The sequence below is a fragment of the Pygoscelis adeliae genome, unplaced genomic scaffold (assembly GCF_000699105.1).
Source record: "Pygoscelis adeliae isolate BGI_AS28 unplaced genomic scaffold, ASM69910v1 Scaffold161, whole genome shotgun sequence".
Lineage (NCBI taxonomy): Eukaryota > Metazoa > Chordata > Aves > Sphenisciformes > Spheniscidae > Pygoscelis > Pygoscelis adeliae.
The window spans coordinates 378446-391020 of NW_008824061.1; the positions used below are offsets into that span (position 1 = coordinate 378446).

General features: G+C 39.6%; 1 protein-coding gene across 1 annotated transcript in view; it reads right to left on the reverse strand.

Annotated features, from left to right (window-relative positions):
* LOC103925393 overlaps positions 1-12255 on the reverse strand; it is a 61125-nt gene extending 48870 nt beyond the window's left edge. The window contains exons 1-8 of the mRNA XM_009334103.1: positions 12158-12255; positions 10644-10693; positions 10405-10554; positions 8511-8773; positions 7808-7889; positions 4451-4695; positions 2800-3083; positions 1887-2164 (exon numbers count right to left, since the gene is read on the reverse strand). Coding sequence (XP_009332378.1) covers positions 1887-2164; positions 2800-3083; positions 4451-4695; positions 7808-7889; positions 8511-8773; positions 10405-10554; positions 10644-10693; positions 12158-12225 — 1420 coding nt within the window. The 5' untranslated portion in view covers positions 12226-12255. The remainder of the gene's footprint in view (positions 1-1886; positions 2165-2799; positions 3084-4450; positions 4696-7807; positions 7890-8510; positions 8774-10404; positions 10555-10643; positions 10694-12157) is intronic.
* Between the last annotated feature and the right edge of the window lie 320 nt (positions 12256-12575).

The window sequence follows — 12575 nt, forward strand, 5'->3', positions numbered from 1 at the left end:
TGGTAGAGGACAAAACCATATTCAGGTCCATTAAATGAAATAGGCACAAGGCAAAAAGGAAGGATCCTGCAAGCTTCTTCAGCAGAAAGAACAGCTACAGAGGGCTCACTCCTGCTTAGAAACCATAGAATCTATGTGAGAGAAAACCTCAGTATGTCCCCAGCAGAGAAAATGCTCCAGCTAGAGACTGCAGTCAAATGTGAAACAAAAGTCAGAAAGAAATCAGGCTTCAGCCATTCCAGTGTTTACAGACAAGTCTCTTTCTGTAGTCTCCCTATCTCCTTCAGTGCAGAAGGCACATAGGGCACTGGATCACTATTTCATGTTCCTTGCATTGCTTCTGGTGGGAGGAGATCTGTTCAGGACTTTCAGACAGTATTTAAATCCTGTTCTAAAGATAACATGTTTTTGGGTTTTTTTTCTATAATATATGCCTGAATGCTTGAGAAATATTCTTTATTTAATCTTTACCAACATTCACGGACAAAAGGTCATTATTCCCATTTAATCTCCAGCACAGACTTCTGTCTATTACTTCAACACTTGACACATTTTGTCTTGTGCCTCTGTGTGTTTCTGCCTCTTCTCCACCCTCACTACCTTCTCCACTTCCATTAGTGTGGTTACAATCTCCATTGCACGGACTTCTTACTTCAGTCCTGGCCTTTAATTCCAGGCTGCCTGCCTGTGTTGCCCCCTCTCCCATCCAAAACCACGAATCACTATGCCTGTACATGACACTCTGATGCTTTCCTCCACATCTGTAGGGATGAATGGCCAGCACTCCCTCCTTTCTTATACATATGGGTGTTTGTGCCACTGATAGTGTTTCCAATACTCCTCTTCTCTCTTTATCCCAGATCTCCTGCTCAGTTCGTCAGATGTGTTCCTCCTTCATCCTGCTCTCTTTGCACTGCTACAAACTATGAGTTTCAAACATCATCTCTGTTCGATCTCAGGTTTATTCTTCCCATCAGCTCTGATTTCACTATTCCTGCAAAAGCAACAGGCTCCGACCCCTGGACCAGCTAGCTAGTTTGTGCTTCCTTGTCCTTGGCGCTCTGCCTAGCCAGTTTCAACCTGTCCTTCCTCTTTTCCATAGACTTCTAAGCAAGTTCTCATTTTCCTTTCTAGCTCCTCCTTGCTTTCTCTAAATCCAGGGTCTTCCACTTAGCCTATTCATTAGTCCTCTCCAGTTCCTAGTCAAAGCTCCTTTCTTACTGTCCCAGACTGCCTGGATTCCTTATCCCCGTCTACAGCTCTGCCTTTTGTCTGCTCTGGCTCATGTCCCTTCCATGTTCATATAAGGTATCCACCTTGATGTGTTTTTGCTGAGGTTGCTGCAGGAGGAGAAGACACAGCTTCCCTTCTGTTAACTGGGTGCCTGGCCACCCTGCAGGGTAGAGAGGCTGGGAACATAGGAGAAGGCAGCTCAGGCTCTCAGCAGGGAGGGTGGGTAAAACTCTTACATGTCTACTAAGCGTGTGCAAAATGAGATTTTTTTTTTTCTCAAAGACATTTAAGTTTAGGCATAGCTTCTTCAGAAGGTAAAAACCCCTCTAAGTCAAATGTCCCTGACACTTAATACCCCTGAACAAAAATATAGGGACACTAGAGGAATTCAAAGGAAAAGCCTCCATTTCTATTTTAAGATAGACTAGACAGTATTTTCTCCTTTCATCCAAAGCAGCTTAACTATTTTCACTAGAGTCTTCCCAAAGGAATCAAACTGAGGATGATATGTAACCCTGAAATCTTTAGCCTGATCAGTCAAGTTTCACAATGTTATATGAATTCAAAACAGTGTCTTGTAATGCTCTGTCTTGAGGAAGTCCTAATTATATCCTCCTGACAAATGGTAATTTCCAGTAATCTTTGATACATACGGCAGAAGGTTGCATTTCTCCACGGTGTCAGCTGGACTCCTGCAGCTTGGCACATGTCTGCATAAGCCTGCAGGTTTTGACAGAGGACTGCATTGTTCAAATGAAGTTCACAGAGATCATACTGACAGGCTTCAGAATAACTTCGTGGATCAACTACTGAGTGGCAATTCTGGAATGGACCATTGGGATCTGTGATCAGACCACAGTATTCATTGCTTTGGATCATATGTTTTTCATCAGCAGTGCAATTTGGAGCATGGCCATCATCTGGCAAGCACCTGGTGTGGAAAAAAGAAAAGATGTGGAAAAATTCACCAATGAACTTTGGATGCACTAGCACCTAAGATGCTTTTCAAATCACATCTAACAAAACTACAGGGCTGTCCCCAAGCTAAGCATGACATATTTTAAAGCTCTACATTTCAAACACTTAGGATAGAAATTCAGATTTTAACATGATCTCAAACTTATAACCTTTGAGAGGCCTGGAAGAAACCCAAATATTTATTTTGGCTTTCTTTTAAGTCAAGCTTTCTACATGGAAGATACCTAGGAAAGGCAAACAAAAAGTAAAAGCATTTGAAATTAAACCTCTACTATCATTAAATAATATACTGTGAAATTATAAAATAAATAGTAAAGTATCTCAGAAGAGTTCAAACAAGATCTTCAAGTATTACCGTCAACATACTATAAAAATAACTGAAATCTTAGTGGGCATCTGCAGTGTTTTATTCAAATATTCTCTTTTTAAGCACAGTTAAATTTGCTGTGAAACTTTACCCAGCTAGATAAAGTAAGTACACTGACAAGAATATATTTTATCCCATGTGCCTGACATACAACAGTTTCTTAAAATACTGGTCATTGCATAACCAACAGCTAAGGCCAAACTTCCCAGTTGCAGTCCTACCTGGAGTCATTGTAAACCTGCCAACTGTTGCCAAGGTTGGCTGAGTTTGTTTCCATCTCTCCATCTGGATTAAGAAAGTCATCTGCTTTGTACCCATTATAATTTCCACATATTCCACAGACTTTAGACATATAGGTACTGGGAAGAGTGATTTCTGCTCTGTGATTTCCATCAAACTTGACATTCAGACCAAAGTCGGTAGTAACCACAACATACTGCCCACTGAAGGAAATACTGACACCCCGCGCCAAGGTCAGAGGGAGCACCTGGCTGACTCCATCAACCTGCAGGCACAGAGAAGGACAATCACTATAATCACTTTAAAAGAAGTATTTTTAATGGTGACCCTCTTAGATCACATTCCTATATTGAGCATAGGACTTGCACAGTAAGCAGTAAGAACTCACATTGTGTTAAGTATTACTTAACATGAATGTTGTATATGGGCACATAATCTAGGGCCTTGAGGCCATAATAATGTAGCTACGTAGCTTCCAAGTGCGGTCAAAGTGAGCTTGGTGAACCAGACCCAGCTGACAAAAGTCCAAGACTTAGCATAGGCTGTCAGCGGTAACTGCTTATAGACCTATATTTTATTTTGGATCAAATAAGATTAAAAAAATGTAGTTAGAATGGGTTCTTAGAAAATTTTCAGGATTGGACAAATCTTGAAAAAGCTGCTTTCTGTTTCTTTCTCTTTCTTTTCTAATTTTCACATTTGAAATGCCAGACAATAGCAAGTAAGCATCCAAGTAAAATTTTCAATTTATTTAAAATTTACTGAAATTAGTATCTACTTTGAACATTTGTTCTTATTACATATGTAAGAAAGCTTGGTTTACTTAGAAACATATATATATAATAAAAACAGTAAATACAGGGGAAAGGTATAAAAGAGAAGCTGTTGGACAAATGTGAATATATGAGTTCACTACATTTCTAAGATCAGATGGGAAATGTCTTGGTGTACATATAAACCTTTATCTCCTGTCACATAAATCACTGTACTATTTTCTTATAAGTGTGGTAAAGAAGTAAGGTGACCTATTCATTTACTGGGGATTTGAATCAAACATGTCTGCTGTCTTGGCCCTTTATGGAAAGGAACCATAAAGACACCTTAAAATACAATAGCTGGCCAAGTGACACAATCAGTGTGAGGAGAGTCATCAGATTGTCACTCTAGGACTCTCTCATCTGGCCCCGCTTTATGGCAAATGCCAGGTGTTAAGTGAAGTTAGCAGTGATGTGGAATAACTAGAAATCAGGGATGAGCATGCAGCTTTACAGGCTACCACACAGGACTGGGAAATAACCACCAGCGTGGACTCGGTTAATGCAGGGCCTTTTTATTCCCTGATGCAGACCAACCTTGAGCATGGGGAGCAAGCTAGAAAGGTAGGCTAGCCCACCAACGCCATCTGGAGTGTCAGGTCTAATCCCACCTTTTAGCAACACAGCACAAAATTTTAGCCTATGTTTTCAGTGCTGAAATTCGAATGTTTAAGAACTCCACACTACTCCTACTCCTAAATATCTGACTGCCCTCTAAATGCCACTGTATGTATGCTGGAAAGTTGTAGTCATTGTACAATAATTTCTTCATTCACACTATGAGTTACTGATGGTAGATAGTGGGCTCCAACCTTACCTTAACAACTCTGTTTTTACCAAGATTGATCCTGTAGCCATACACATCGATGTTCACATATTGGACATAGGACACACGAGTGTTGCTTCCCCTGTGCTCGTTGGCTGCTTCCACGTTGAAATAGGGCAGCGAGCTGTTGCTCTCACACAGCTTGGAGAGGGTGTAGGTGCAGGTGCCCATGAAGTGGTGCAGCTGCTTGTCGAACGTGTGGTAGTGAGGATCCCCATGTATACTGCAAATTGCTTCTGGAGACAGGAAAAAGGAATATGTTCTCATTAACATATGGACACATCCAGAAAAGCCACCTCATTGTGCAGTGGGAAAACAAAATCATTTTGTAGACTACACGTGGAAGAACTGAAACAGAAAAGGCAGATTTATATGGCATAAGGCAATGCCATAGAGAGATACCCAAAGAAATTAACTGAAGCAAATAAGTAGCACTGGTAGTAAAAAAATTAGGTGCCCTTCTACAACCCATAGATTAGCATATGTGATTGGCTAAAATTACCTGTCACTGGAGGTGGTGTAGAATTTGTTGGTGGTACAGGGGGAGGGAGAGCTCCTGTGAGTAGAAAAGACAAGGCAATACGATGAGTTATAATATTACAGGGTGAACACTACTTACACACCAACATACATGAATTTCCACTTATTCTTCACCAGCGTAAAGTTAGAAGTTTTTCACTGAAGCAAGCAGAACTGCCTATATTTAAAAATGAGGATGTGTGGGTCTTTTGAGCGCTTAGGAGAGCTTGTCTGATTGTTAGCTTGGTAACAGTGACTGAGCTTGTGCCAGTATGCTTCTCTGGAGCTGGAAGTGTATTTACAATTGGATATGTGACTCCTTCTGGTGTGTATGTTAAGGCATGAAGGTCATACTGTCTGCACGTGTTGGCAGGTCTGGGAGTGAGTAGCCTGCCAGCAGATGCCATATAGCAGAAACAAATAACTCTCAGGGCACTGGTGGTTTCTAATCAGAGAGTTTTGTTGTTTCTTCAAAATTGTATTTATTTCTTAGGAACGTGACAGCTGTAGGAGTTTTCTACTGACAGACACAACAAACAGTCATGTTGTGGAGTCTTCCCTCCTGCCTGCTTCTGCTTGCTAACAAATATTAGCAACTTCTCCACCTATTCTTTATCCATCACAAAGATATCTTCTAAAAGAAGTGGTCCTCTTGGTGTGCTTCTATGTGTGAGCTAGCAACACCAGGGTGAGTATTCTCTTGATGTCATGTTCATTCACCTGGAGACATGTGAACGAGTGATGGATCTGAATCTCTGGAAGTACAACAAACTGACTAAAACCTTCAGAGCACGCATGCATTCACTTCTGTCCCTTTGCAGAACAAACAACAACTCTCCTCATTCAGGTACTCTCCTCTTGCACCCTTGTGAGCCCTCCACTGTGCACTGAGTGTGTGATAACAGTCAGTGTACAAGGAGATAACCAAGTGATTAATTGATTCATGGAGCACAATGCTTTCCAACCTACTTATAGATGCACTATAGGTATATAATCATCCAAATGAATCCACAGGTAAGGCAGTTGGTCTTCCATATTACTGACACTGCTAATGACATCATTTATAGGGATTAAGTTGTAATATAGAAAACAAGTCATATGAGAACAAGTTAGAGATTTTAGAATAATGATGCAGTAACTACATACTATGATGGTACTGCTTTTGTGCTAACTATGTGATTCAAACTCAGCTGGATGTTTTGCTGGGGGTTTTGCTAGATACTTATGATCATAATTTAGAAGCCAATAGACTTCACATAATTTGAAATCTAGTGTATAAATCTCTGCACAAAACGATCCCATTCACTTAATGAGCTCTAACTTCAAAGCTGCAGATACTTTGTAATAACCTGCCTGCAAAATGGGACCAGCTCCTTTGCATGCACTGGTTCCTTGTACACCTGTTTCTTATATGCCCCTTTCTTCACATCCAGCTCCCTACTCCAGTGTAAATGCAGTTTTTTAATATCTAGCCCAGAATTGCTCTTTTTGCTCTTTCAACACTGCAGAAAAATTACAGGAATCCTGATAATGGCTTTATTCCCACAATGGATACTTCCCAACAAGCTTTAAGTTAACTTTGTTGTAGAGCTGAGGAAAAAAACAGAAGAAAATCTCTTCCTAAGATTATTGACCTTTGAGATTTAAGGTGAAGAAGTTCTACAAATGGCAATATGAATATCAAACATCATAACCTAAAGACTGCTTGCTAAAGTTGCCTTGGAAGCTAATTTTTCATGTGACAATAGGACATATATTTAGTTTTTCATGAGTGATTAAAACGTCTATTCAACCATTCTTGTAGAAACAAAAAGGTTGGGAGGACTTTGACCTTTACCAGACCTAACAACTCACTTAACTTTCATCATATTAGTAGCCATACAGCTGAACAGAGAGAGGAGCACTTTTCTCTTGTCTCTTGGAGTTACGTTAGTGCACCATCCAGTGGCTGAATCATGTGCTAATACACATGGGAAAATGAAGAACTGGCTCTCCCTAGCCCTCAAAAAAAAAAAAAAAAAAGCCCCAAGTATTTTTCACAGAATTTTAAAGAAAATTATATGTTCTGAGGGTGTGGACCTGAATGGAAATCTTTGTCCTGGCTAGTGTAAATTTGAAACATTTTATTGTCATTATACGAGTAGTATTTCACAGGCCTATTAAGACCAAATGACACTTTCTATATGGTTTTCAGCAAGTTTCTTGTTCAATTCACATTTTGTAAGTAAGTATTGCATACTTGTCAGTAAAGATGGGATGAAACTGTAATTCACTTCCAGATCCTAGTCATCCACAGCTTGTGCCAGTCTTGGCTGATTTGTTACAGGATCAGGGATCAAGCTCAAACTGTTGATTCATAGTCAGAGCTGGTAGTGCAACTCAGCTTTATTAACTCACCATTATTTCTTTTTGTGACATATGGCAGTGCTATGTATTTGCTGAGCTCGTATGAACTGATATTTGCTGTCAAATACTGATTAGAGCATTTAATCTGGAATCCAAGAGCAAGGTGCGTAGCCTTGGCTGGGTTTAGAGATGCACTTCAGACTTAAAGTGAAGGTAAAGTTTGCTGGACCTCGTGAAAATGGTCACATTTGCAGAGAAGGGGATAGCTTATTCTGAACGTTTGAGGTGGTGAGGAAAGATTTAGGAAAAAACTACAACAAAACAGATAACATGCAAATGAAGCGAGCTGTAAAGTTTTTGCCATTTCTCTTTTTGGTTCGAAGTTATGAGGAGTTTCTATATTGTATATGGAATTAAGTAATGGTCAACAGCTTAAACAGAGATGAAGAAGGAGTATACACTAAGGTGCAAACACAGACTTACCACAGGGTCCATCCCTTACTCTCACATTGTCCAGTGCCGTATCCCCATACTCTGTCAGTCCTCGGACAGCCTCAAAAATTACCTAGGCAGGATGCAAAGTGAATCACTGCATCAGAGTTGTTTAGACAAATATGAGACCATTTCCTTTAGCATGTTTTCAAAATATTCTTTCTGGTCTATCTCTAAAGGCATCAAGTAAGCTGAGGCTATAACAGTTTTTTCTAGCTTCCCTCAGAAGCCTAAAATATATATTCTGTAATAAGGTAAGGATTTCAAGAAACATTGTCCTCTATTTTGCTGACTGATAAATGAATTATGAGAATTAGTTGTCTGGATTCTACAGAGGAGTCCAGTGTAGGCAGCATCCCAAAGTTCAAACCTTAACTCACAGCAGGCAAACCTGCATTTAATTAAGGCACCTAAAGTCCTTGACTTCATCATAAAATGAAGGAGGGAAGGAAGGAAAAAGAGAGGAAACTAAATATATTTTATCCCCTAACTAACAGCACCAGTAAAACTCAGGGGGCTGTTTGTTTCTTCTCTTAGTTCATTGACACAGACCATGAGGCCATTATATTTGCAAAATATAAACGAAGCAAATCTTGGTTATATTTTCTAGCTTACATGCACAAGCTTTTGCAGCCTGCAAGGGGAGAACAAATGCTGACACTGTACAAAGAAATTTATTCTGAAAATATATTACCTTTATCTTTCTCTGTGTTGGAAAAGTATGAGTGATGGCACCATAGTTCCACATGGAACTCTGGTTTCCCTTCCGAATCCACACCACAGACTCCCCTGTTACGTCTTGGATAAGCACTCTCAGCTCATTCATGTCTTCTGACCCAAACATATAGTACCAGAAGTCTATGCATATTTTTTCAGAAACTACAGTATCTGGGCTCTCAAGCCTGTTAGTGTCGAATGGGATCAGATTACTTGCTTCTTGGTAGATGAAATAGCCTTCTGCAGAGTAAAAAAATTAAAATACAGTTGAATCTTTGTAACTTGCCAGGTGTCATTTAAAACTGAAGTACAACCCAACTCTGGAAGAAATCAAGGGCATTGTTAGCAGTGCAAAGAAGCAAAGTAGAGGGTGTTTGGAATTTATGTTGCAATGCTTAGCACCATGTAGTTATCCAAACTAGAATGTGAGCTGGAGAGCAAAGCAAATATATCCCATCTCACATGAACAGTTATTTTGGGATCACAAATAAAGATGTAGGCCTCTTTCAAGAGACAGCATCTCCAGACACAGTGCCCCACTGATCCATGTTCAGTTTCCTCTTTCCCCAAAGGAAAATAATGCAATCTGCTATACACCTTCTCTTGTGGGATATATTTTTTTCTAAAGATTTTGGTCTCAAGATGAGCAAATCCCTAGCACAAGGAAAATTCCAACCCATCAGCATTTGGTTTTGTCTCAAAGTGGAAGGGATAGAAAGCAATGCAGATATTTCCATCAAAATATTTAGGTTTGACGTTATGAAAAGGAAGGAAACTTTTCAAAATTCAGAAACTCACAGTATTTCTTTTAGGGTTTGAAATGCTTTAGTCTGAATTGGTTCAATATGAGATCACATTTTGCTTTACTAGGGCTGAAGTTTTTTGCTTCCCATGGGCTAAGATCAAACCTACGTTTTTGCACTGCAGCTAAAATCAAGTCTCTCTCATCTGATTATGGAAAGGAATCAAAAAGAAATTAATGACCATTTCTATATGATAAAGTATGGCTCCACACAGAGCATCTAACATTCAGTCTTATGTTTTAGTTGGCAAGAAAATGTAAGACACATTTAAAGTTATATGGTCTATATCAATTCAAAAAGCAAAACATTTGTGTGAATCCATATTAAAAATATTTCATTTCTTCTTTCAACAGGAAATTTTAATTATTATCAAAATACTAAAAATGCAGAAAATTGTTTAGCAAAAATCCCAATTAATACTGTTCTAATCCGCTTAATAAGTCTGACAGTAGCTGACCTTCCAGTCTTGGGATAATTACAGAAAGCAATATGACTGCAGACTGATCCCCCTTAAATGGATCTGCTAGTGCAAGGGTAGTGGTTCAAACACATAGAGATGGAGCCATACTAAGCACTCGTTTGATGATATGACCACGTTAGACCCCAGTTTTTCAATCACATGTAGCTGAAGACAAGCTTTTAAAAGATATTCTTTAATTTCAGACTTGATCTTCTAACACTTTGCCAGCGTGAGCATTATCTCGTGCCAGTACAGCGATCGTTTCATTTATTGCCATTAACTGATATCAGTGTAATTTGGCCAAAAGACCTCTCTTGAATAATGACCTCTTGCACATCACTGCATTCTCTATGAGGCCTTAAGCATGACATAATTAGCTTTCTTTTACTTCCATACACTGATAAAGATTTCTAACTCATGATGGGGCAACCCAGATTAATTTACTCATAACTGACACGGTGAAAAGTCAAAGACAGGTGTCAGCATGAAACGAAACTGCAACATTTCAAAGGGCTTTGTGAATCTCTTTTCTCTTTCAGAGAAAGAATAATAAAGGTAGTCAAGCTGTCTTCAAAGGGAAATCAACAATGCCACAACCGAGCACTTACTTCCGTCAGGATAGTCTCCACCAGGACCTGTTCCATCAGTCGGAGTGTCATGTTTGGTTCGTATCCATATTCCCTGGTTGACATTGCAAGGTTGGGTCCAGTCACAAAATGGTCTTGAGTTGTTGTTAAAATCACATCTGGTGAGGTAAGCTGAAATAAAACACATTAAAGTAAGGAAGAGGCGCTAGTATGTTCAAAATCTGCCTTGGATGTTAACAGCACTAATGACATGCAGTTACCTGTTTCAGGATCCCATGTTCTCAAGCCACCAGTTGGTATTTGCTTGATCCTGGCAAGAAAAACAACACAGTGAAGCCCTTGTGGAATTAGTGACTCAAAAACTGTTTAAGAATGAATGTTGGGACCTCAATATATGTCTTTGGGTGTTTCACTGAATAACTGAATAGATGCAGGGTTTCATCCATGTCTGACTCTTTCTCTTCCCTTATGTACTTACTCCTTCATGATAAAGGAAGAATGATTCACCTGCATCAAAGGTGGGATATGTTCACTTCATCTAGTGTGGAAAGATCCTCTGCTCTGTACCCCACTGAACTGAAAGGAGACCATCTCTCCTAGGTACAGGGAGCTACGGAAGGGATGGGTGGATGCAGCTCAGCTCAGACAATACCAGGATAATAGCAAAGACTTGCTATTAACTTGCTCATGGCATTGTCATCCCCACTGTTGCAAAGCAAAACGTGTAAATGCCAGTAAACTAGTGTACCGTGTAACTCTGTTACTTGTTGGAAGGCTATATATTTCCTTTAACCCCTGCAAATCTCTCATAACACAAAGCTATCATCTCATTCAGCTCTTCTAATCTACCCTGAAAATGCTGCAAAACAAAATGAGTTACAAAAGCATAGTCCTTGTGGTGCTACAAAGTCCTGCAGAGATGACTTGAAACAAGACCAAAATCCCACCACAGATCACAGCATAAATGGCTCTGCTCTTTGGGTACTTTGCGTAGGGAAGGGATTTCCAGGATGGCAAGGCTACAATAGTAACTCTTGACATACTCTGACAGTGGTCCACAGTTTCAGGAGGCAGGGTTCAGTTCCAACCTCTGTGGTGCCCCTCCTTAATTATCCTTATTGTACGTGACACAGTATAGAGAATCTGTCCTTAAGTGAATGCATTGCAGTGAACGTCCCCACTGCCCCTCAAAATCTAAGCAATGACATTCAGAGAAACCAGGGAGATTAGGAGCAAATATCACACAATGAATTCATCAATGAAATGCAGCAAGCAACTGGAAAACAGACTGAGCTAAGGCTAAGGAGGAAAGAGAACATGTAAAGACAGATAAAGTAAGAAAATTTTCTTCGCTGTTCCTTCCTTCTTCCATGAGAAGTGAAAACTGTGACAAGTTGCCACTTGGTATCTCTTCAGTGCTATGTTTAAATTGTTACACATCAGGCAGGTCCTAACACAAAAGTTACTGCACGTATATTTAGAGTAAAATGTGTTTTATAACTACTGTGGTTATTTTGTCAAGATCTCTCATCTTCGGATGTGCCATTAGAAAGCCACGTGTTACAGGTTTCTCTCACAGACAGAAGTCAGTGCAGAATCAGGCAACAACAAAATTCAATTATTTCTTCTTTTTAAAAATGACATGGTTCAATTGTACAACATTCCACATTTAAAAAGTGAAGAAACATTCCACATTTAAAAAGTGAAGAAAGGATATTTATCATTAGAAGCTAAGCTTCCTGAATTAAGCTACATTCAGTACTGTGCTACTTACCCTGTGGTATTCAGCACTGAAATACAGAATAAAATTAAAGTGTATTGTAAGTGCCAGAGGGTCCCCATGCTAGAAAACAGAGTTAAGTCTTCTGTGTGGTACAGGTTGCATAGTAGTTCACCAGCTGTACTCAGCAAGGAGTAAATGAGGACGACCTCAGTGAAACAGAAGCATATATTGACCAGAGGGCGGAGGCAATTATAAAAATCTGTCCAAACATATTTCAGTTATGTTCCCGGGGTTATCTACCTCAAGAAAAGCGCATACAAACCGAAAGCTCATATTCTGTGTCACTTGCTTTGACACCCTTAGTTGTTTGCTGGAGAAATTGATTAGATTATGGCAATTTTTGTTGCTGCTGTTGTATATTTAAAAAGTCTGCAATTTTAAAGGGATTTTTTCTCACATTGATAGCAAG